This window comes from Apteryx mantelli, chromosome 15 (genome assembly GCF_036417845.1).
Source record: "Apteryx mantelli isolate bAptMan1 chromosome 15, bAptMan1.hap1, whole genome shotgun sequence".
NCBI classification, from domain to species: Eukaryota; Metazoa; Chordata; class Aves; order Apterygiformes; family Apterygidae; genus Apteryx; species Apteryx mantelli.
In genome coordinates this window covers 21,675,496-21,700,125 of record NC_089992.1, presented here as the reverse complement: position 1 = coordinate 21,700,125, position 24,630 = coordinate 21,675,496, and the positions used below count along the sequence as shown (strand labels likewise).

General features: G+C 41.3%; 3 protein-coding genes and 1 long non-coding RNA gene across 14 annotated transcripts in view; 2 read left to right on the top strand and 2 right to left on the bottom strand.

The window, feature by feature from the left end:
* LOC106496468 (uncharacterized) overlaps positions 1-8,016 on the bottom strand; it is a 47,278-nt gene extending 39,262 nt beyond the window's left edge. The window contains exon 1 of the long non-coding RNA XR_001294611.2: positions 7,775-8,016. This is a non-coding gene — a long non-coding RNA (uncharacterized lncRNA). The remainder of the gene's footprint in view (positions 1-7,774) is intronic.
* Positions 8,017-8,158: 142 nt separating this feature from the next.
* On the top strand, positions 8,159-17,382 carry SKIC8 (SKI8 subunit of superkiller complex). Of its 4 annotated transcripts, none has more exons than XM_013957108.2 (11): positions 8,159-8,244; positions 8,854-8,897; positions 8,989-9,016; positions 10,493-10,598; positions 11,498-11,670; positions 12,531-12,679; positions 13,033-13,126; positions 13,970-14,063; positions 14,772-14,864; positions 15,507-15,585; positions 17,078-17,382. In XM_013957108.2, the coding sequence occupies exons 2-11, from the start codon at positions 8,886-8,888 to the stop codon at positions 17,165-17,167; spliced, it is 918 nt and encodes a 305-aa protein (XP_013812562.1). In that variant the 5' UTR covers positions 8,159-8,244; positions 8,854-8,885; the 3' UTR covers positions 17,168-17,382. The 4 variants fall into 4 exon arrangements, with proteins under 4 accessions (XP_013812562.1, XP_013812563.1, XP_067161957.1 ...); XM_013957109.2 differs by lacking the exon at positions 8,159-8,244 and adding an exon at positions 8,493-8,561; XM_067305856.1 differs by lacking the exon at positions 8,159-8,244 and adding an exon at positions 8,662-8,708.
* An 897-nt stretch (positions 17,383-18,279) lies between these two features.
* On the bottom strand, positions 18,280-24,255 carry DNAJA4 (DnaJ heat shock protein family (Hsp40) member A4). 4 transcript variants are annotated; one of them, XM_067305547.1, is made up of 8 exons: positions 24,189-24,255; positions 23,910-24,046; positions 22,062-22,242; positions 21,022-21,126; positions 19,960-20,187; positions 19,646-19,876; positions 18,973-19,073; positions 18,280-18,887 (listed from the first exon to the last, which is right to left on the bottom strand). In XM_067305547.1, the coding sequence occupies exons 2-8, from the start codon at positions 24,039-24,041 to the stop codon at positions 18,669-18,671; spliced, it is 1,197 nt and encodes a 398-aa protein (XP_067161648.1). In that variant the 5' UTR covers positions 24,042-24,046; positions 24,189-24,255; the 3' UTR covers positions 18,280-18,668. The 4 variants fall into 4 exon arrangements, with proteins under 4 accessions (XP_067161648.1, XP_067161647.1, XP_067161649.1 ...); XM_067305546.1 differs by having other exon boundaries at positions 24,148-24,191; XM_067305548.1 differs by lacking the exons at positions 23,910-24,046; positions 24,189-24,255 and adding an exon at positions 23,220-23,340.
* Positions 24,254-24,630, top strand: part of ACSBG1 (acyl-CoA synthetase bubblegum family member 1) — a 48,066-nt gene continuing 47,689 nt past the window's right edge. For all 5 annotated transcript variants that reach the window (XM_067305540.1, XM_067305542.1, XM_067305543.1 and 2 more), the window contains exon 1: positions 24,254-24,318. In XM_067305540.1, the coding sequence (XP_067161641.1) occupies positions 24,254-24,318 (65 nt within the window). The remainder of the gene's footprint in view (positions 24,319-24,630) is intronic.

The following is a 24,630-nucleotide window of genomic DNA, read 5'->3' as shown; positions in this document are numbered from 1 at the left end:
TTTCTCTTGGGCATTACTCAGTTCCTCAGAAGCCGAAACCTGGCACCGGAAACAGCGTATGGGAACAAGAGATGACTGGTCCTTGATTCTTACACTAGAAATCTGTCATTCGTTTTTCTTCACATTGTAAATTACTCCAATTCTAAACACGTGTTGGAAAAGCTGCTTTTCAAAATCTAAAACTGCTGCAGAGGATCATGTGCCAACATTCAGACCACCCAGCTATGAAGCCGAATTTCCCATTCTCTTCTGATGCTTGATAGAGCACCTTTTACACTGACAAGTAACACTTGTCACAGTGGGCCCCCAAAGCCCTAGCATCTTCTGCTAAAATGCATGGAGACTCCACTAGGAGCATCCCCAGCTCAGGAACTGAAAAATCTGGCCTAGCTAAAACATCAGACTTTGAAGCAATCTCCTTAAAACTGATTCTTCAGGCTTTGGACAACCACTTTTACAGAGATGGGACATGGCTTTTATTACCTTCAACTCTTGTTATTAAGGCTCAGAGTGAGCAAAATACTTAAGCATCATGCTTCAAAATGCTTTTACTTCAGTACTTACGTACTTAGCGTATGCTTAAATTCTCTGCTGGATCAGGACCTAAGCACACTCGTAGGTACTTGCTCCACTTGTGCAAAAAAGCAAAATAAACCCCTCTACTTTTTGAGCATTCTCATAAAATCCCCATTTATAATGGCAGCTCAAACAGGACCACTTCTGTTCCCACTCTTATTCAATACCAAGCTACTGAGTCAAAACTGTAGTTCTCTGCTTTCTAAGACTGTGTTCATGCGGGCAAGAACTGGACCTGTATTTGTCTGTTTGCACTAGACCGGTGAATGCTGTGCTGGCCAACACTCAAACATTTTTACTACCACCTTGTTTGGTGGTAAAAAATCTACAATACAGCTTTTACTGTAAAACTACCAGTCATGGAGTTGTACCACTCCCATACTCTATTGCTCAGTTTTCCTTAGTTATATCCAGTGACATCACTCAAATCTGAAACATCCCAGTCATTTGTATGGTGACTGTAGCACTTGAAACACGAAGCTGCTAAATCCCTGCTAGAAACCAACAAATGAATTAAGACCGGTAAATGAGATCTACTGCCCTACCATATTTCACTATATTTCACGGTAAATTGCAAGGGCCTTAAAGCTCACTCTTCATTCCTTACCTCAGAAGTTTCTGGGCCAGTGGGTGACGGTTTTCATGCAGGATCAGCTCTGGCCTGATGGTTCTGACGACTTGCTCTTTGGTCTCCCCAGGTGTCATTACAGAAATGGTGTGCATGATTTCCCTCCATTAGGAAGCATTAAGAGCTGTAGCTAACTGGGTGACAAATGCAAATACAGCTCAGTACAGCTGCATAAACTCATCATTCTCTCTTTCAGATAAATGCAGAAAGCACAGACTCCTGTGCAGTGCACAAGCCACTTCACTAACACTTGTCAAACATCATGTGATGAGCACATTTAGGGGCTCCTCGCCGTTAGTCACCTCTAAGTCTACTCTTAAAAGAGCAGGTGCAATGGGGCCAAGACACCACAGGGGAAATTGCACAGTTAGCATTTTCAGCCCATCATTCTCTGCAAGAAAGCCTTTCCTCAGGAGTTTTCCACCAGTTTTGGTAACTTCCAAGTCCCGTTCAGGAGGAACACTAACATTTTAGAGGGCATTTCCAAGCTACCAGACTTCAAGAATCTCTTATCCAAAGTTCAGGGTTCCTGGTGTCATCTCACAAATTAACTCAAATGTTACAATTCCTAAAGGATAGGTTTTCCTACCACGGAAAACTCAGAGAACTGAAGCTTGCCTTGGGATCAGAGGGTCCAAATTTCAATGCAGTGCTTTGTGCTGTTGGCAACAATCCTCCAGTCACAGAGGTGGATCTGAAGTTCACTGAAAAAGGAGAGTTTTACCTCTGCTTTTTTTTGGTTCTGTATCTCACCTAGAAAGCTTGGGATCTGGATGATGATCACTTCATGTACAACATCTATGACTTCCTCACCGCATGCTTCTGCTTATCTCACCAACACATCACTAGCCATAGGTGGTCCAAAACAGGCAAACAATCACCTCGTTATAAGTCAGGAATTCTTTTCATTGTATGAAACATACATCACTGGTATAATGTCAAATGTGAGTGAAACAGTCATGATGGGAAATCACAACAGCAGGGAAAAGTGTACAGCAGGTAATATGAGGTATTTGTGGAAGTGATTCAGTAGAGCACTTGAACACATGCTCAGGACCTAGTAAAATCAATGAGACGTGAGCTGTGCTGTGCAGGAATAGTACGTTGAATCACCACTGTAAAATGGGCTTCCACAGCCAGCAAATGACACAAGATTTAACAAACTTATCGTATGGTTTGATTCAAGCATCTCATCCAGAGGTAGCTGAATGTAATATTTGATGATGTGCCATGCTTAGTCCTCCTCCCTCTGACTTCTGTGGGAGCCAGAACATGCAGAGCACTGGCATTTATCCTCCAGCATAGCTCCCCTGTGTAAGATTAATACTGTCAATTCAATTCCCAAGGATTTGTGAGCCAGACAAGCAAGCTGAAGAAGAATAAGCCCCTCTCACAAGGAGACAAGGACACGAAAGAGGTTGCCCAGCAAAGTCATCAAAGCAAACAGCATGAATGAGACAGTGTTGATGGAGACAGAAGTCGCATTGAAGGCTGCAATAACAAAGCAGGGCAGTGACATGAAGATAAGTGGCAAAGCAATTGGCTGGTTGACCCAAATGTGTGTCCATATAGCTGGCGTGCTAGCAACCCATACAAATGGATACTAGGCATTGAAGCATTCAAGTGTCTATTTATGTAAATATATTCTCGATGGTGACACAAAAATACATAGGAACAAACACTTACTAAATACAACTAGAGGCTTCTGTTAGGGTCTGAGCTAATTATTACAAACTTTCTTTGCACCTACTGCCAATGAATGAAGGGTGCTAACTGAGCTTCCTCACTATTTATTCTCAAAATCTAGAGTTGCACCCTGCAAAAGTTGATCCTGTAAAAGTTGTATCAAAAAGCCCCTTGAAGTTACAAAGATGCCCTACTATCAGGTCAGTTTCTGGTCACCTACTCTAGCAAAAAGTAGGCTAAAGGCCAATTTAAGCAGCTAACCAGTTTGTCACTTTATAAAGAGAATCCCTAAGTAGCATAAAACTAGTAACGTGCTTACACAGGGGCAAATAACATATCCAGAAATTGGAATAATTTTGCCTTCATTCCACCATTAGTGAGTTGTGAGCAGCTTGGTCAGGCAGAGTGTCCCACAGTAGCTGGAGGAAACTCTTTCCCTTCTCCCTGTCCCCCAATCCAGTGTCCCGTTCAAACGTTTGTCTGCAGAGATCAGAAAAAAGATGTTTTCTCTTGTCTTCCTTGCCACTGTCCCTCATAACTTCACATGACCCAGATGCAAGCAGAAGAACTAGCATTCTGGGTAAAAAAAATGCATAAGATCCCCGATGCCTTCGTACTCTACCATGGTGAAAACGGTATGTTACTTTATAGTGGTGTTGACTGCAGACATTCATTGATACTTGTGGATTAACTAGGTACTTGGGTGATGTTTGGCATAGAAAAGTCTACCAATACATACGTGTTAGAGCATGCACACATGAAAATCTGCAGAATCAGACATGGATACCAAACTAAAAAAGACACAGTCCTAAAATAGTTGCTTAGAATATGTGATCATTATTTGGTTGCTCAGAACTAAACAGTCTATTATTAAATGACTGCCAAAGGTTTCCTAGCACTCAAATATTACAGGACTTCAGTTTTGGTGTGTAAGGTCATAAACTAGGTCCTCACCGATTGTCATATATATCTGAAACCACAACAGCAAAGGACATATATAAATTCTGGTAAAACATGTGAGATTCATCACACTGGAGAGAAAAGTTTTACTGCTAGTTTTGATGTATGAGTTGAAACTTTGTGCCTTCTAAAAGCAAGTCCCAGCCACATGCATGACATTTTAAAGTGCCTTATTCCAATTCCAGTAAATGAGCACCAGATGTTTTTTTTATCGTACTTGCATTTTATATAGTCATTCAACATTCTAGGCTCATAAGAAAGTCTAAGAAACTCTCTCTGATCCACCTCTCCCCACATAAAAAAGAGAAGCCACAAGAGAGAACAAAATCAACAATAAAAAATAATAACTCTGATTAAATGAAAAAAGTAATTGAGGGAAGAGAAGAACTGAAATCCTTCTTCAAGGAGAAAGAGAAGACAGGGTGAGAACAATTCCTGGGTTCAGTTATCGCTGAGCACAGACCAATTGCTGGAAAGTCTCCCACAAAGAGGAACAATGTTCTTTGCTTTGTTTTGATTCCTTCCAAAGCAGTTTTGCTCTGAAAGGTTCCCCTTGGTCTATAAATGCCATAAACAGAAGATCAAAGGCCTGTAACTATGTCTGACCATTTTGGCTTCTCCGCAGGCTACGGTGGGGATGAGGTTGCTTCCACGGAGGAGGGAGTCTAGTTTTTAGGATTTATTTGTTTAATTAAAGTGTTTTATTTTCTTATTTTCTTTGGAGAATAAGCTGTTCATTCACTCTGATCTCACTGCCCACTTCATCCACTCTGATGGAAAGGGTTCCCCAGGCCAAACTTTCCTCTGACCAGTACCCCACAAAGACACCTTGGAGTGGACCTGCAGAGTGCCAGAGAAAACTTTATTCCTGCAAGCGCTAAGTATTATTTTCATTCCCATTAGGTTCAGTCTCTGGCAGTTTTGATTTTCTTTTCCATTTCTGTCTATCCCAAGAATTTTTCACTGCTTGTTAATTGAATACATAGAAGGGCTTGCTTCCTGCCTAGAGAAGCAATTCAATATTTAAGTGTAAGCTTAAAGCAATGCCAATGCTTAAGTCCCCCACTGAATTAGAGCATAGCCCAAGAGGCTGAGAAACAGGTTCCATTCGTTGATCTGCCACTGACTAAATTGGTCACATTTCCTCCTTAAGCTTCAGATTTCACCCATCTGTGAAATGGGATGATGATCCTTCCTTAACTCACAGGGCAAGTATGTGTCATTAATATTTGGACTTGGTTTCAGATTCTTGAAGAACAGCTTTTCTATTATATCATTTTCCTGTTTTGGACAGCACTTGGACTAAAGATGTGAGAACAGTTTCAATTCTATATCCTGTAAAGTCTGATGGCTGGGTGTGGTGCCATCACCTGGAATATGCAGTGCTTTTAGTCTTTATAGTGGATGTTGTGAAAAATAAGACAAGAGACTGCTGCAAAGCAAAAACCTTGGTTTGAACCTTTGTGAACTTCAGGAAAGTTTATACTTGACTCCACATCCAAATTTATCTGCTTGGGAGCATCAAAGCAAACCTTTCAGTGTAAGAGCCTATGAAATCGAATGGAAAAGGAAGAAAGGGAGAGACTGCAAATGAAAAAGGTAAAGAAATAAGTGAGTAGAGAAAAACAAATAGGAACAAAGAGAAGCAGAAAGCTTATCAAATCTGCATGTGAGCAACCAGACTCATTTCAGAAGTGGAACTGTAGACTGTATTAGGCTCCGGTTTTCTGAGGCTCTTGCTTTTGTCTCTACTACAAATATGATACAAATATGATACAGTGGATGGGTGCATTATACGTGCCTAAACACTTTCAAAGAAAACACACTTATTCTCTGTACAACTCTCTTCCAGGAGCTTGATGAAGGGAACAGATACCCCTGAAATGAATGAGAAAACAGCATAACTGTCATTCCAATTGATTCCCAGGATCACAGTCCCTTAACAGTTTCCTAGGAGCACTAGGAAATGCATCAGGCGGTTGCATCAGGCAGCTTCAGCAGAGGATCTTTCCTGACACAACTGTTCAGAGTCTCTGACCAGAGGACTCACAATGGTTGATGTTTCACTGTGAAGGCTGAGCCTTTGCTACTAGAGAGAGGTGGAGATTATCTTGATGCTGCTGCCCCACAATGGCAGATGCTATAAATCCGCATGCTGACACCAAGCTCTGTGTTCAGTAACCTTTTGTTATTGCAGCACCTGCACGTGGTACAGTTTCTGTGACCGACCCTACACAGACCCCGAAGATGGAAAATCAAACCTGAAATTGATAGACCAGCCCTGGAAGGGACCTGTCACTGAATCCAGTTCAGTCTCTGCAGGTACAGCCATGTCAGAGACCCTTTCCTTAACTGACCATGTTGTTCCATCTTGATGACCGCAGGATCACGTGTACATGTCTTCTCTGTACACACACCCACTTCTACACACACTGCACACAATTTCAAATTACATTGTCATTTTCCTCAAACCCAGCTAGTAGATTATTATTTAGTATGGAGGAGAGAAAGGAGTTGACATGTGTGATGACATTTGAATGCTGTTGTGTTCACTTAACTGCAGAGCTGAAGCTCCTAATTATTTAGCCTTACTGTTTTATGGAGGCCTCAGGTGTCTTCAAGACCTTAACAAATCAAGGCTTTTGCTTCTGAGACAGGCTGAGCAGGTGTTGAATTGTGAATGCTGATCCTGAACTATGATTGCAAAGGCTGGGTACAATGGCACTTACCCTATTATTTTGTTCTTTGCTCTCTATTTGCCCTCTGCAACCGAGCTCTTGGCTGGGGATTGCCTTTTGTGATGTTTGTATGGCACGGCAAAGAAAAGTCTTCACCTAGACCACTTCTATATGCTACCGCAATATCAGTGTGATTGCAATACTTTTAAATACATCAGGTTTTTCACTTGTAACATCATTTTAAAAACTGACATTGAAACACATGTACATTCATAAAGTATTATTCTGATTGGAGTTGAAATACCCACATAGATACAAAGAATGTAGCGCTCCAGAACAAGGACAGACACACAGAAACATGCTCTCAATAACCACTCCAAGGAGACAGTTTATCTACAAATCAAACACATGGCATGCTTTGCTCCAGAGCATCCCCCTCGATGCACCAAAGCAGCATCTAATCAGCTTTCACTCTAACAAACACAGGTTCGTGTCACAAAAGATGTAGGAAATAACCCACAGTCTCACCCTGCACACACAGGAGAACAATAACAATTATTTTCCATGAAGATCTAGGTGTCCTGTGTGCAAAGTAAATACCAGTGCATGGGAGAACTTTGCATGATGTGAAAACTCTGGAAGGATTAGAAACACTTGTGACTCTCCAAGATTATATTACAATTCTGTATACACAATTGCAAAACCCAATCCTGGTGATTTGAACAAAAGGTGAAAGTAGTATATTTTAACTAGAGATTTAAGAGGAATTATTTGTAGGAGAATCCTGGTAAGAAATAGAAATACAATCATTTCTCTAACTTTTGTAATAATGCTTACCCATCATCACTGGGCAGAAAATGAGCATTTTTGAAATTCAGTATATTAAAGCAGTATGCCTTAAAAGCCTCTCAAAGCTCAATCTAAATAATCAGAGAACTAAGGATTCTGCAATTACATGCAAGAGTTTTACCCAGATTTACATTCTTTACTGCAGCACTGTGTTAAGACACATTCAGAATTCCTGGGTTTTTGTTACTTGGCTTACTCAGACAAACTCTATTGATTTCAATGAGCTTTGTGTACACATAAAGGCTGATTAAAAGCTGTGATCTTTAATTTAAATTAATTTAGCAAATCTGATTTGTTTGCCTGAGCTTCAGTTCTGAAAAATTTTCCAGTTCTAACTCAAGCAGAGGCAGTGAATGCCACTTGGAAAAACTAAGCTTCCTAGAAAAAAAAGTCATACCTTTTTTTTAAACAGATGATTAGTAGGGAACCTTCCTTTCACTCCAGTCAAGTTAAAGAAGCCTTCAGCGCTCTGGCTGGAGGAATGGGCAGTAACTCTCAGCTTCCACTGCAACTCCAGGGCCCTTGGGAGCAAGCTGTTTACAGAGAAAGCGGCCCAACAGCCCAGGGTAGGAAGCAACCCCAGGGCTCAACCTTCCCTGCCTGGTGGCCGTTCCTCGCCCGCACCTTTGGCAAGAGGCAGCCGGTTGCGGTTTTCAGTCAGGACCCGCTGAGGCGGCAGACTGCAAAGCCTTCTCAGTCCTTCAGGCTTTCTGCAGTTTAAACTATTTCTGCCGTCAAGACATCAAAGGGTATTACCATTATCCGGAAACCAAAGGACGCTAACAGCTTTTGGACAACTGCAGCCGCAGTGGCTAGTCCTTCGCCCCGAGGAGTTCGCTATGAACTGCGACGAAGCCCTGGGAACAGGTACAACCGGAAACGAGCAGCTGAAGCGGCGCCCGCAGCAGCCCAGCTCTCACTGACGTCCTGAGGCAGAAGCAGCGACGTGGCGGGCCTGGCCGAGCGGTCAGGCAGCCCAGGGCACCGCGGCCGGGGGCTGCCGCCGCCACGGGGCTCGCGGGGCGACAGCGGCGGCGGCGGGAGGCTGCCGGTGCCCGCGGCGCTGCTCGCGGCTCAGCGGCGGGCTGCGGGAGCTGGGCGCGCGCCGCCGCCGCGGCCCTTAGGACCGTTACGGCCGATGGGACCGTTAGGACGGAGGGAGCCTCCTTCGCCACACGGCGGAGGTAGGGAGCGCTGCGCCGGAGACGCTCTCTCTATGGTCGCGGCGGGGAGACGGGCCGGAGAGTGAGGCGCTCTTGCGGCGTCTCGCTGGTAGAGGTCGTCATCACAGCGCGACGGCGGCGGCGGGGAGGAGGGAGGCGCCGCGGCCGGTACGGGCGGGCCGCGCCGCGCCGCCGCGGGGAGGGCGAGGGGCGGTGGCGGGCCGGGGGCTTGGCGGGCAGCTCTCGCAGTGCGAGCGGGGGTGGTTTTTCCTTCAGGCCTTCTGTCTGAGCCGGCTGGGTTTTCTCCTTCCAGGGCGTTCCCGTTAAGGCTGCTTCCATACCGATATGACCACGCAGGTAAACAAAAACGTGGTGCTGATTAAGCCAAGCACCAGTTCGATGATTTTTAGGCTACTCATGCATAATACTAATTATTTTTTCTTTCCAGTACGGTATTCTCTTCAAGCAAGAGCAAGGTGAGAAGACACATGTTGTAAATAGTCCTGGCTTCCTTGGATGGTGTAAAATTGATAATGGCAGATGTATTTATGACACCTCCTGGGTTATGTTTCTATTGAATGTGAATCTGAATAACTTCAGAATACGTATGCTGTTTTTCAATAATAACTTTGGCGAAGAGGTTCACAGTTCATGTGTTTTGAAGCAATGAAATAGGTGACACGGCTCCCAGAGCAGCGGTAGGCCCAAAGAGCAAGGCCTCTATTGCCAACATTGCAATTGGCAATTTTACCGTTACCAAAACCTAGGTGACCTTTTTGGAGATTAGATTCTCACATATACCTAAATTGTTTTTTCTTGGGAAAAGTCAAGTTCAGTCCCCTGTTTCATTGTGCTAGGTACTGTGACTAGGGTAATGGGTTCTTGCTGCTGCATATGCTATGGACTTATGCCTGAACCTGCGTGTTTTTCTGACTGGTAAGTCCAGCTACAGATGCTCTAAAGCTTCCTTCCTTAAAAGAGTATAATTATAGATACAGTGCAGATGTTTGCACTAGCGATTTTAAGATAGTAAAATGACACAAATGACTAACTTCCTAGTATAATTTAAATTTTGCGCTCTTAATCTTCCCTTTTTCTGGGGAAAAGGGGGTGTTTTTATTTTTTAATGAAGTACTTCAAGATGTGATAGAGCTTCCTGTTGGGATTAAATGCCGTAAAAACCTGAGCTCTAAAAGTGTTTAAAGTCTGTCTTTCAGGATGGTTCTGGTGTCCTCATTAGCTACTTCATTGTATTTGCGGACTTATAATTTAATCTTAGCTCTTTTAGTAGGCCTAAGGGCCACTGAGCTACTTATAAGACAAAGCTACTTAACAAGACAGCATATGAAGTAGTAGTATAGAACAGCTGTAAGAGAGAGAATAAGGTGATAGTATGAGTAAGAGATTAATCAATATGAGTAATAGCTGCTGGTTAGCCTATGTTTAAGTTTGCTTTATTTAGGGTATGAGGAAATAAAATGATCAGAAAATGCTTAAGATTACAAGACAGAAATGAGCTGGGACTTGCCATAGGCAAAGTTCAGAAAGCCAGCTTAGTTGTAAACTAGACAGTGGAGATGTATTACAATTGTTTATTTGGAACCTTGTTGGTTAGGCTAAAATATAGATACTGATAATAGAAGACTGATAATAATAAGACTGATAATAGAAAAGCATTCTGCATTGGAATGGTTTTTCTATGTCATTTCTATGTTCATTTGGAGGTTTTCATTTGCAGAATACTGCTACTGTATGTGCTTAGCAATTCTAGTCACAGCCCCTCTATGTTTTTGCTTTAGGCCTATAGCTCTGTCATGTCAAGATAGCATTGTTCTATCTGCTTTGAATATTACGTAGGTCTTCTACCTATAGCAGGAAGTAAAAACTGGTAGTTGCCTCCCATCAAAAGAAACTATCTAAGTTTTAACTTCAATGCTTGCACTCTCTTTTAGCTCATGATGATGCCATCTGGTCAGTTGCCTGGGGAAAGAATAAAAAAGATGGTTCCGAAACGGTGATCTCTGGTTCTTTGGACGATCTAGTGAAGGTCTGGAAGTGGTAAGTGCAGTGTTCAGCACTGAACAGATAAACCAGTTTTAACCCTTGGAAACAGTCAGTATTGGAGATATAGCAGTCTTGAATTTCCATAGTCCACAAGGACATTAGTAGTTATGTATTGGGAAAGGGGTAGCGTGACACACACAACTGTTCTCTTGAGCAAGCTTGTTTTCACTAGTGCGTGCTTTCTGTTGGAGTGGCCGCATTCTGATGTGCTTTAATTTTCAAGGAACACAAACCCTTTTGAAAATACATATGAAGTCTTACATGTCTTTTGCCAGAGAATGGTATAACTTGATGTGTTTCTAAGTCAGAGAATTAGAAATGCAACTTCTTACGAGACTCGCATTGAGGCTGTGTGTACTGTAAAAGGAATAGTGAGAATAGTGTAAAAAAGGAAATGTGACTTTTTTTTTCTCCCCCTTTTTGGTAAAGATCCTCATACAAGTAACACTGAAGTGTGCTGTTGCAAAGAAATTGTTCTCTCTCTTTACGGAAGCAATGTTAAACATGTACTTCACTTTAAGTACATGAGTAGCTCTGCTGTGATATTATAAAAATGTTAGTCATTGTATTTCATGCTGTGCTGGCAAATTAAGTCTGTTATGTAAGTATCCATTACCGCTGTGTAATGGAGATTTCAGTGGGACTATTCACAGACTTAAAATGAAGCATATGATTTGTGGAAATATGGTAAACAATTGATTTGTTGTTTCATTTCCTTAAGTACACAGACAATTTGTGTATAGCTATCTTCACTTTTCATGGCTAGTTAGATTCCTCTCTCACTGAGCGAAATGGAGAATTGCAGGTTATCATGTTTGTTTTGTCTGAGTTTGGAGGTAGGTTAAGTACCCCCAGCTATTCCTAACCAGGCTTTTATTTCCCTTCATCAAAAGGAATGATGAAAAATTGGATCTACAATGGACTTTAGAGGGTCACCAGCTGGGCGTGGTATCTGTGGATATCAGCCATACAGGTTCCATTGCAGCATCCAGCTCCCTAGATGCCCATATTCGCCTTTGGGATTTAGAAACCGGCAAACAGATCAAGTCAATAGATGCTGGTCCTGGTAAGATAGCAGTGTTAAGCTGTCTATGTGTAACAGGTGCACCCTAATTATATACTGTACTGTATTTACTATTGAGGGTAAGTGTATGAGATGACTAGGACTTTTTTTAATATTGTAATCTTTATCCCAAGTTTGCAATTTTAATGTTGGTGATTTTATCCACTAAAGATAAAGTAGTATCAGCCAGTTTTACATCTGTTTGTTTGCACTATTTGCGCATTCTTAGATACACTTAGAGTTACATTTTCCTAGATACATAAAGCAGAATTGAAACCAGCTTGCTATTACGGATGTATAGATATAATGATATTTTAAAAAAATGACTCAAACACATACTTAGATTTACAAAGAAAGTCTGAGCTTGCTAATTCTTTCTAATTGTATTTGCACTGAACTGGAGCTGTGTATGCGATACTCATTTATGCAGTACATCCAAGCATGAGGGAGCAAGTCAAAATAAAGTAAAGCTGAAGTCTAGATCAACATTGTATCCTCCAAGCTGGAATTCAGGGCCTAAAACCTTACTCAAAATACTTCATTAGTCCACTGACAATCCTCAATTTTAAGAACAATTTTGCAGTCTTCTAGATAATTAGTACTAAGCATATAGAAAAATCTGTAAATTACGTAGTGCTAGATAAATCCATTACACTACTCTAAAAAGTTTTTTTCTGTAATTAAATTGCAAGGAATGTTGATCCATGTTGCAACCCTGTATCTGCATGTTCCTCCTGCATCTTTTGCACTTTGCTAGCTGTTAGTGTTGCCTTAAATGTCTAAACAGATGCATACAGAACTGCCGTTATTGGCTGAGAACTAGAAAAAATATTCAACTAACTGAGTTTTTCTTTTTAATATAGTTGATGCTTGGTCTCTTGCTTTTTCACCTGATTCCCAGTACCTTGCAACAGGAAGTCATGTGGGAAAAGTAAATATTTTTGGCGTTGAAACTGGAAAAAAAGAATATTCTCTGGACACTAGAGGAAAGTTCATCCTTAGCATTGCATATGTAAGAAGCGCAACTGATGATCTCTTACATGGAATTGCTATTGTTGTAATATGTTGTAAATCAGTTTTTTTCTTCCCATCCATCAGTCTGTCTCTACATGCTTTGACAGTTGCAAATTCAAACTGCATGACATTCCCCAGTGAGTATATGGAAAATATACTTTGATCTTGGTTATTCACGTATTGTGAATAAGCAAGCTTAACTGTACAGGATTTTTGGAGCCCAAGTATCTTACATAGATCATGTTTGTGACAAGTTGCCAAGAAAGTGTGTGTCTGTGTGTGGGGTGGTACCTAACATAAATCATAAATTCAAACAGTTGCTAAATGTGTATTTTGTGTGTCTTATTACAGAGTCCAGATGGAAAGTATTTAGCCAGTGGAGCAATAGATGGCATTATCAATATTTTTGATATTGCAACCGGAAAACTTCTGCATACGCTAGAAGGTAATGGTTTGCGTATTTGCAATACTCAAGTTCTGACTTCATTCCTGAACAAAATTAAAGTGTGTAACAGAAGTCAGAATAAGATGTAACAGCGATGGCATAAATGAGTTGATGTTTCTGTCCATTAGACAATATTCAGTTATTTACTTAGCATGCTCTAATACTTAAAATATTAGAGGCAAACAGTAAATTTGGGCTTGTATCATGAATGCCTACCTTAACAGATATAGCCAGTAATGCTGAACTAAATTCTTAAATTGCAATTCACTCTTGTATTGCAGTGCAGTACAAGTGAATGAAGCTAAGCCGAATCTGTGCTGCCACATCTTATTTTTCTTGTCACTGTGGAATCAGATTTATAGGAACTCATTCCTGTTACTAGAAAAGAACTGAACATCTTATGTCATAAAAAACTTGCATTTTTCTAACAGATAAACATGCTTTTAATGTTTATGCAGTTTCTCTCCAGTTCTGTAATGTAATTAAAAGACCCCTGCAACTTAAAACGTTATGAAATCATACCAGAAAATATGATGTCAATCATATTAGAAAGCACTATGATACCAGAAAATTGTCATATTTCCCTACATGAGTTCTAATTAGGACACACAGCTGAAAAAATAGGATACTCTTGTGCTGCAGTTGACATACCTTAGCATCAAGGTTACTGTAAGCTTGGGTTGTAAGTTGTGTGAAGAAGCCTGTAGAGGCACAGAGAGAAAGACTCTTTAGCTGAAGATTGCTTTTTTTCAACAGGGAGTGCAGTTCTGATGTAACTCTTTAGCACTGTCATTAGTAACAGAAATGGCTGCGTTCTAAGCCATATATAATTTTGATTTTCAGGTCATGCGATGCCTATTCGTTCACTGACGTTTTCTCCAGACTCTCAGTTACTTGTAACTGCTTCAGATGACGGCTATATCAAGATCTACGATGTGTAAGTTGTCATTTTGCAAGACACGCAACAGGAAAACTATTCAGAGAGGCTGTTATTGTAACAAACGTATCAAAACTGCTCTCTGTAATTCCCTTCAGCTTTAGTAGTTCTATCTAATAAATCATTTTAGTTTAAATGATAAAATATGAAATCCTATAGATTTTCTTTTTTAAAGTGCGTATGTGTCTCAACAGCCTTAACTTGAAAACTGAGGACTTTCCTCATAATTGACTCTGTAGGCAACAGGCTAATTATTTTACGTATCTGCCCTGAGTGTTCGTGTTTACTCATCTTAAACATCTGTTATGTACCCAAGATATGTTTTTGTTCACAACCTGTTTCTCTTGCACTGTGCTGAAACTCAGAGGACCAAGGGGGGAAAAAAAACACTGCTTCAGTGATTTTCACTCCCTTAAACCTGCATTACTGTCCCTTCTTCATGAAAGTCTTCAGGTCAAACTGCTTTGTGCATCTAGGTATCTCTTTAGTCACCTCTTTTTATGTTAACTATTTGAAGTGGAAAGATAGAATCTACTGCAAAAAGAGGAGTCAGCTTGGATGAACAAATGTCCAGAAGTCACCTTCTGTGACCTTCCGACCATTCTTGACTACACTAACTACAGTTTATTTCTGTTACTTTTTCCCTGGGATTCACAAACCAAATGTTAATGTTAGAACTCTGTCTTCTAAACTTTGTTTTTTTCACAGACAACATGCAAACTTGGCTGGCACATTAAGTGGTCATGGATCCTGGGTATTAAATGTAGCATTTTGTCCTGATGATACCCATTTTGTTTCCAGGTACTGAGGATTTAAACTTGTTTACACATACTTAAAAAATAAATTTAATTTCCTATTTATAATGGGAGATGGATAAGTAAATGTGTACAAATTGTGATGGAATCTGTAATGGAATAGCATATATTACACTGTGCTAAAAGACAAAAGCCAACCTGTAATGTGATACAATTTGTAGTGACTAGTATTTTGTAGTGTAAGTCATCCCACTGCAGTGTAGTTCCTGCAAGTGGAGGACATCTTAACCTAAGAGAAGGGGTAATCTTGATTCTAAGTATCTGAAAAAGTGCTGTTAAATTAACAAATACAACCTAATGTAGTAGTATGTGTGAATCTAGAAAAACTTTACTGTTGTTAACTCCTAAAATAGCCCAGGCAGTTGGGGGACCTACTATATGTAACAGGAGAACTCACATCAGAGAATTTTCTGGCTAAAACTGGAGTCCTCATTTATTTCATGTTGCAGATATTGAAACAGTAAATGTATTTTAAGTGTAACTGGAATCTAGTTAAAGATGCACTCCTTTGCTGCTTTATCCCTATATTTGATGGGTGAAAGAGGGTCTCCTGTGTGCAGTATGGGATCTTTAACCTCTGAACTATAGTTAATCTATTTAGATATTGATCAATAATATTTTTTTTCAGTTCATCTGATAAAAGTGTAAAAGTTTGGGATGCTGGAACAAGAACCTGTGTTCACACTTTCTTTGACCATCAAGATCAGGTATATCACCAACTTAAAATTGTCATGTCTGCTGTTGCATTACCTGTATCACTATTAGCATGAAAACTTAAGTTGTTCAATTGTGCGCATTTGTGCTTAAAATTAGTGCTATAGCTTTGGGGTTGGACTTCAGCCTGCTACAATAACATCCTAGAAGTTGTTAGTAATTATTAGGTACTTAATATTGAATTAATATTCCAAGAGCGCATGTTGATCTCTTCCAAGTAATCCATTTCTACAGGTCCAAACAAGGGCGATCCTGAGTGGTCAAAGGGATTCTTACTAGCCTGTATTCCTAATTTTTGTCGATAGTCTTGTTTACTCTTGTCATATGCACAGTGTGTGCATGTGTAAGGGCGGAAATATTTTTTTAAAAGGACTGAGCTATTTAGAAAGATACTTGAAAGCCTCTTTGAAACTTGGGACACTTTATTCTTTAAATGTCTGCACTCCCCTATTTTATTTTTGCTGAATGGTAGTGACCTTTGAGGAAAGAGGAAATTGGTTGCCTGCCATGTTAATTGCTTTCCAAATTTAAGGTGTTAAATAATATTGTTCTATTTTGTTTATTTTTTTAATGTATTGGAGGGACAGACTTAGCACAGCAAATTATTTCTGATTTTATTCAGGCTCTTTCTTCCCTGGTTCTTGTGTGCTGGTAACCTTCTTTTCAGTTATCTTCAGCTGTGGGGGTTTTGATACTGAAGTATCAAGCAGAGTTGGATTTCCAGTGTTGTTTTAGGAGTTGTCTGTATTCTCATGAATTTGTGGGAGGCAGAGGTGTGTCACCCTTTGTAAGGCTGGTCTTTAGGAGTACTAATGCAAAACAGTGCATGAGATTCCCCCAAACATGCTCTTATAGTTTTGCAATCTCATGTTAATACAGCCTTTATTCCTCTTGATGTTGTCTTGGTGATGGGGGTCATTTAAGGGTTTATATAGCTGCCATATGTTTAAGTCACAGGACTGATCTGAATTTTTTTATCAGAGCCATCTATGTACCAGTGCAAAACCTAATTAGCCCAAGGATAACCATAGTCATCCTTCAGTCTGTCGTGATATGCCTTTTTTCAGTCTGCATGAAAACTATTTCCTCTTTTGCTTTCCTAAAAGCATTGTGAAACACTATTTTCAGAAATGAAAACAGGGTAGGTAAGAGTGAAAATGGTTGATTATATGCAATCCTGGGCAAGTGCATTTCAGATGATGCAATCTAAGAATACTCCAACAATGCTGTTGTCCATAGAAGCAGAATGCACGAACTTGTCTGGCAACTAGATGGCAGTGTTTTACTGTAGTTCATCAATCTCATCTGCTGCTGAAGTGGGAGCCTTTAATCTGGAACCAACTGTTAATAGTGTAACTTCAAGTAATCCTCCCTCTTCTGCTTGTTGCTGTTAATAAATATGACCTACTTGCTACAAAGACATAAAAACATACTGCTTTTTCTTCTCAGTCTCCTCCATAACCTTTTGCCTATCCTATTTTGCAGGTTTGGGGAGTGAAATACAATGGAAGTGGTTCCAAAATTGTATCTGTTGGAGATGACCAAGAAATCCATATTTATGATTGTCCAGTTTAAAGAGCCTCAGACCTTTTGGTTAAATTTTGTGGCAGTTCTTAGAAATACTGCAGTCCTTGTATGTTATTGTTTATAAATGTTATTTTTTAATATGATAAAAGCATTTTAGTAATGCTGATCTAAATTCTGAACTGAAAAATCAGATAGGTTTATATGTAATCTTGGTTTTGTTTAGCATGAGAGCTTTTTCTAAATAAAAGTAATTATTGATGCAATAACTTGTGTCTAAGCCTTGGAAAAATGTATTTTTGGAAATAAGTACTCATGGGTGATATAACTGCTTACTAAAGTCAGTGGAGAAATACCAGTGGTAGACTTATAGACTGGAGTTGGAAATTGTTGAGCAAGTCTAACAAGCTTAGCTTAGGAAAAGTGACTGAGGCCATCTGTATGCATGGGAAGCAAGAGCCCTCACTCATCCTGATGGCAGGGATGTGGTCATTCAAGTTGAACACCTGTTCTAGCAATTGTATGGTAACATATGGCTCATTGATCATGCTTTAATTTTAATTCTGATGGTGGCTAGCTGGCTTGGGGGGGGCAGGGGGAAGCTGTTTCTAACTACAACTTAATGGAGGAAACAAAAGGAAAAACTTCAGTATAATCATTCTACTACAGTGGTATTATAATATAGCAGTGGACATGCTGCATGCAATGGGTGTTGTATTATAATAATTAAGGCCTGAACACAGCCTCCAAGAGGGACAGAAGAATAGTTTCTAGCAAAAGGACAAATACAGAGCCTTGAGTTTCTGAAAGGTTAAGATTTTAGCTGAGGTAGTACTATGCATGTAATTTAAGAGTAATAGAGTAGCATATTATATACAAAGTTAGAAGGATACTGTCTAACCCTAAGTTATAAGGAACTGAACTACTAAACAGGTACCCTCTGCTGTTCAGGTTCTAATGAAGGAATGCTATGCTAGTACAATGGAAGATTACAATTAAGCAAATAATGGAACATCACAAACTCCTTTCTTTGAAGAACAAAATAATGAAGACAGGCTTTTAACATTGAATGGGGAAGACAATGGTGAGGTCTAAACTTAGAGGAACTAGGCAACTTATGCCAGCTAAATGTGGTTCTGGAGAGGATAAGAAAGAGCATGATAAAATGTGAAGAATGCAGTTTATTAGAAGTCATTTCTGCTATTTTTATTCTATGAAATTAATTTTCCAGTATGAAAATATTTACATAAGACACTCCACTCAGCCTTTATGAATATTGCAAGTCTTATATAAATAGCATAGGTGAAATAAATTGAGAACCTTTACAGCAAAGGAAGATGTATACCTAACTCAGCTGGTTCTCAGCTGTGTAACATTTGCTTTATATATAAAGACTACAAGAACACAATATAAATTAGTTACCAAAAAAAGTGATACTGACAGCGCAGCAACTCAATTTGCTGAACACAAAACCCACAAGCAGTGGCTATTGCAGCCATGCAGTTTTCATTGTGAAAATTTACACTTTAGATGACATACATTCCACCTTGCTTTAAGATGTTTGACATTGTACTCCTGTTCTTGGCCCCTCCTCATCTTCTTCATACACTTCTCCCCCACTGTTACGGTAGGTTTGCTCACTTGGATCAAAGTCTTCCAGGTCTACCTGGTCCATCTCATCTGTAATCATTACATCTTCTCGTGGAGGAAGCAGAGCCTCCAACAGACACAGTTTCTCCCTTGGAAGCCAGTAATGCTCTGGGAACTGGACCTACAATGATTTTTTTTCAAAATGAATAGGTACTCTTTATGGTAAGAGTTTCCCCTTGCTACAGAAGAGCAAACAGTCAACTTACCAAAAATTGTATAATTAGACTGCCTTTGTCCATTGGAGATTTGTAGATAGGCATCCCTTCATTGTGGATGCACTTCAAGTCACCATGTTTTATCACTTCACCTAGACACAGATAAGAACTTTAAGATTAAGTGACAGATGTTTCATAACCATAAAAAGATTTTCAAAAGGAGTGTTCCTACAGCATCTAAGATACTCCTAAGCAACCAAGAGAAATCATCACAGATTGGGAAAAAAAACCTCTAGAAACATGCTATAAAGCATTAAGGCTACACAAAAACATCCCATTTAGGATTTATGTTTCCTCTACTGTAAAAGAACTAGTTTCTCTTTGCACAGCCTTCAGGCTGATGATCCAGTACTGCTTAGGTTTCTGGCATCTTGAGTTTTTCCCCTGTCACTCCACCAACTGAGGTAGGCTTATTAAGACCTGCATAAAGCTTTATGCATGTAAAGCTTACATATAGCTTTAGCTGCATGCTTGCCAGCTTAAGCTATAATTCTGCACATGAAGTGTTTCAGAAGGAGTGACAGGAATGACGAAGAGCCAACTGGTTTAACTGACTTTAAGTGCAGTTTGAATTTGTTGCATTAACTGGTTTAAAAAAAAAGTGTCCAGGCACATGAAACAACAGGGGAGCAGTCTGCATAGCATCAGAACTCAGAAGACCTACCTGGTCTAGACGTTACTACAAGGACTCTGTTATCAAGAGTCTCAACGGTCTTTTTGAAGCCGCATAAAGCCTCTGAAAGTTGAATTCTCATTTTTGTAATTAAATCATGCCCTCGCCTCTGAAAGACACTGTGATCCTTCTGATCAAGCACAATTATAACATCACCAGGCTCCAGATCAGGCTCCTGGTCACCTTCTCCATGAAATACTATCTTCTGACCATCTTTCATACCTGGAAAGAAGAAAAAGAAATCTTATTTTCTACAGAACTATTAGACTACAAATATAGACACATAGCAAGTATACAGTTCTTACCTTTATCAACATGAACTTCTATAATCTTTTTCTCTCTTACAACCTTACAGCCATTGCAGTTGTCACACCTGTCTTTTGGATTTATCCTTTCACCTTGGCCTTTGCATTCCGGACACACAGTTTGGATTTGCTGTACCATACCAGGTCCGATCTGCTGAACTATAACTTGCATTCCTCTTCCTTTACACACAGGGCACTTTTCTATAGCCCCTTTCTTTCCACCATAACCTTCAACAATAACAACAAAAAAAGTTAAATCTGATCTCAGTCGGGGGGGGGGGAACAGGGCAAAACAAAAGCATTCATTCAACAATAGTCAGGCTAGAACTTATTGGAAAGCTACAGTTCTTTGCTTCTAGAGAACCTTTGAGGTGGCTTTTACAGAAATTGTTGTACATTTCCAATGTAATTGGAATTTAATTTCCACCACAAAACATGCCCCACAATTTAGAGAGTCTCTACTGGCAAAAAAAGGTTTAGTTTGTATTTTATGCACTGTATTTTATTTGCTTGCCCCATGCTCACCCAGCACATCTTGGTTTTCAAGGAACTATCAGCATACTGACTTTACTTCTTCAAAAGCCAGACATTCCATTAACATTTCGGAAAGAATGTGCTCGCTAAAAATTTAAAAAAGTGCTAAGATACAAGATCTCATTAAGATTTACCTCAACAAGACTAGTCATTAGAGATACTTAATAGTTGTAAGCAAGTTGCATAACACAAGCAAGACTTCTACCCACAGCAATTCAAAAAGAAGGTTTTAACAAAACAGCTGTTATTAAACCTACAAATTAAGATACTCTTAATTAAGATACCTTTAATTATCATTCCCAGTGAGTTCAAGTCTGCTATTAGAATAGCTTTGCACTATGATGTTAAGAAGAAATAGCCTTATTCTTGGATAAGTATTGGCAAAAAGCAGCCCAAAGGATAACTAGATACCCTGACAGACATTCAGAAAGCCACATTGTTTCCTCCCTCCACTACATACATTATATATATATATATATATATATTTAGGGGGTGAAGAGTGTTTGAGACCACTACTTGTTATTTTACCTTCACATTTTGAACAAATTACGTTCTTTTGCAGTGCCAGTTTCCTTGTAATACCATTATATAAGTCTTCAAGAGATACACCTAACTGGTGCACAACATTCTTGCCTTGAAGAAAAAAAAGAAATTAATTCTGGTTCAGCTATTACAAGGACTAATGTTTATTTAAAAGTTTCTACACTTGTTCATACATGCACAGTCTCACTGAAGAAATGTACAGTTCATTCCAAACTTTCAGCAGGGCTCAACCCCTTAAAAGCAGTGCAGTTCCATCAGCTTCCACAGAGCTGCACCCACTAATGTCAGAACATAAAGTTTAGCTGTAATTAAGCAAAGCATCATTAAAGCCACCTGAGCCCTCCTTCTGGCCCTAATTTTATAAGCTTAACTAAAATAGCAAGATGTAAGGACACTACCAGCTTCAGTTCTAGTCAGTTTAGAAGTTGCTATTATGTCTACCTATATATTTCCATACCACTTTGCAGCATGACTTTAAAAGATTTTACAGCAATTTACCACTTGCTCTTTTAGCAAACATGGAGGATGGAAAAAGAAATCACATTGTGCTTTTGGCAGCACTTTGTACTTGGTTTCACATTTTTACATGGTAATTTCTCCCAAATGTTTTCATGAGATATAACATTACTTAAACTTAAGTTGATGGTGTCCTTTGAAGCAAGTTGCCCAAAGCATATGAGCAAGTCAGGCACAGATCTGGAAAGAAAGAAACTTAAAACATGTCTAGTTCAACTGCTCTAGCCGTCTCTTGACCCTTCCCCCTCCCCTCCAGATTACCCATATCCATTTTAACAAAAAAAAATAAACAAAAGAGCTGACCATAAAGATTGCTATGGCTATATTATGTTATCTATTTTATTAGACTCTTGTTATTATAACAGCTAGAATCATAGCTTACTTGATCTATTGTTGCAACTAATAATACCCACACTATGTGCACTTAGCAGAACAGCAGTACCTTAGCACACGTGTTTTATGCTTAAGTGCATGGTTAGAGTTTCTAGAACTTGTTTAGAACTGTGTACCTCTTCTCTCTCTATTCATTCGGCCTCCACCACCAAAGAACATGTCAAAGATGTCCATGGGTGAAGAGAAGCTGCCGCCACTCAGGCCTCCTTCTTTAATAGCCTGTTCCCCACCCTGGTCATAGAGGTCCCTTTTCTTTGGGTCCGACAGAACTTCATATGCCTGGGATATGAGTTTAAACTAAAAAGAAAAAAGAAGCTCTGAACAACTATGACCAAGAGGAAAAAATAACCCTCTTATATGCAACTACATCTTCAGATTGAGCTGCTACAAGATTTTCTTGTAGCATTTGTCCTTTTGTTTTTCCAAGGGGAAGCTCCCTAAACAAGTATGCAACAGACTAATAATATACTTTTGTCCAGGAGGACCACCCCTTTTCTCCCTCCCCCCTGCCCACACATTGCAAGTGAACCGAGTTCAGAGTCATGTCTAACTTACAAGCATGTGCAAACTATAGATAGCTCTTGGATCATTGTGTTAGTTGCAGCCATTACGCAGCTCTAACAAGTCCCTTTAGGAAGGGATACAATACTACCCCTGAAGTCTTGGGGCTCCCCAGATGCTCACTGGCCACAGCAGTACTAGTCACTCTAGGGCTACACAGGATCCTTCACGGCAGCTCAGCTGCTAAATCCAGCTAGAACTAGAAGGAGATTTAACCTTAAGTGACCAGATACTAGTGTTGACTACTCATTGCAAATGGAAGTATTTATACAAATATCAGCTTTATCCAAAAATTTACAGGATTTTTTTTTAATAGCTATCAAGAATTTCCTCCTATTACTAAAATGAGTAATTCCATTTTGAATGTGAATTGCTTATGACTGGGAAAACTGGCAAATAAGCCAAAAATGAAAGCTGCAAAGGTTACTTTACACTATGCTACTATTTAACTAGCTTAAATTTTGTAAATTAGTGTACCAGAAACACAAATGCTGACTTTCTGTTCCTATATTAAGCTATTTTCAGAGAAGTTACTAGATAAAGGAGCCCATCATTCAAGTTTGATTAGTTTTCTCTAGCTTGCCAATTACGGTGCTCCTTTATCCTCTTGGGCAACATGTGGAGGCAAGTGGCTCTTCTAATCATGTATAAGATGTTTTTTGCTGTGAACAGTTCATCCACATACTGTCCAATAGTTTCCTCTAAACTGCTACCTTGTATATCTGCATTACCAATTTCCCTAAAACACTTCATCCCGTTCAGGAGCACAACTCCACTCAGCACAACCCCAACACGCACAGCAGCGCAGGCAGCTGGTTCCAGCATTGACCTTCACAGCACCTGATACAGCATGAGGGCCATCAGGACACTGGTAACGTAATCATTTCATCTTTGCCTATTTAACAAGCATCACTACTAAGAATGAACACCCATTAGCAACTATAAGCAATGAAGAGAGCAGTAGAAGCTGTGTTCCAAAAAGAGGAACTAATGCATCCACTTCTCCTCAGGCCACCACGCTCTCCTGCCGCAGCCGAGCCACCAGGCCTACTGCCAAGCTCGGGCGTTTATTACAGACTTTAAGGAGCTGGAATCTTCATTAATTACACTACGCTGCAATGAGAGCGTCCCATCCACTCTTCAGACAGAAAGCAGAATTAAAAAAGAAGTGAAATAAAATAAAAGCAGGCTCTTTCGCGGCGAACACGGCGCAGGTGCGCACCGGACCCGCCCCGCCCCCCGCCCGCAGCCCGCCGCGAGCTCCCGCCCGCCCCGGCAGCGGCCGCCCATCTTGAGGCGCGGCGCCCGCGCAGCGCCGGCAGGTGCCGCCGGGCCGCTGCTGCCCCCGTCGCCGCCGCCGCCGCCCGCGGCCTGGCCCGGCCCGGCCCGGCGCCGCCGCCTACCCGCTCGCCCTCGCTGGGGTTCTTGTCGGGGTGGTACTTCAGCGCCAGCTTGCGGTAGGCGCGCTTGATCTCCTCCGAGGAGGCGCCGGGCTTCACCTGCAGGATGTCGTAGTACTCGGTCTCCTTCACCATGGTGCCTGCGGGAGGACGGCGCCGCGTTACCAGCCGCCGCGGGGCGCGAGGCCCGGCTCCCCCCTCCCCCGCCCCACCGGCCGGCCGCGGCCCGCCGCCCCCTCACCGGCGCGGCCGCCCCGCTCCCACTCCCGCAGCGCTGCTCACTCTCAACTCGGCCTCGCCCCGCCTCTTCCACCGCTTTTATACCGGCTCCGGCCGAATCTTCTGGAATGACGCCGCCCTACGTCACCGCTCTGGAACGGTCTAGAATTCCCGCGCGTGACGTCACCGCCCGGTAAGCGGAGGGACGGGACGGGAGGGGGCGGGGCCTCCCGGCGCGGCCGCGGCGCTTCAGGAAAGCGCCGGCTCCGGCGAGCGGCGGCGCTGACGTGCGAGGCTCCGCCCCGGCGCCCCCCGAGCTCCGGGCTGGGCCGGGCCTGGGCCGCGGGCGGCGGGGCCCTGCGGGAGCCGGGGCCCTGTGGGAGCCGGGGCGGCTGCCCACCCCCCCCCGCCGCCGCCGCCGCCGCCTCCCCTCAGCGGCGGCGGCGGCGAGCGCTGCCTCTCGGCGGGGCGCTCCCCGGGCTGCCCGTCCCCGCCAGGTATCGCG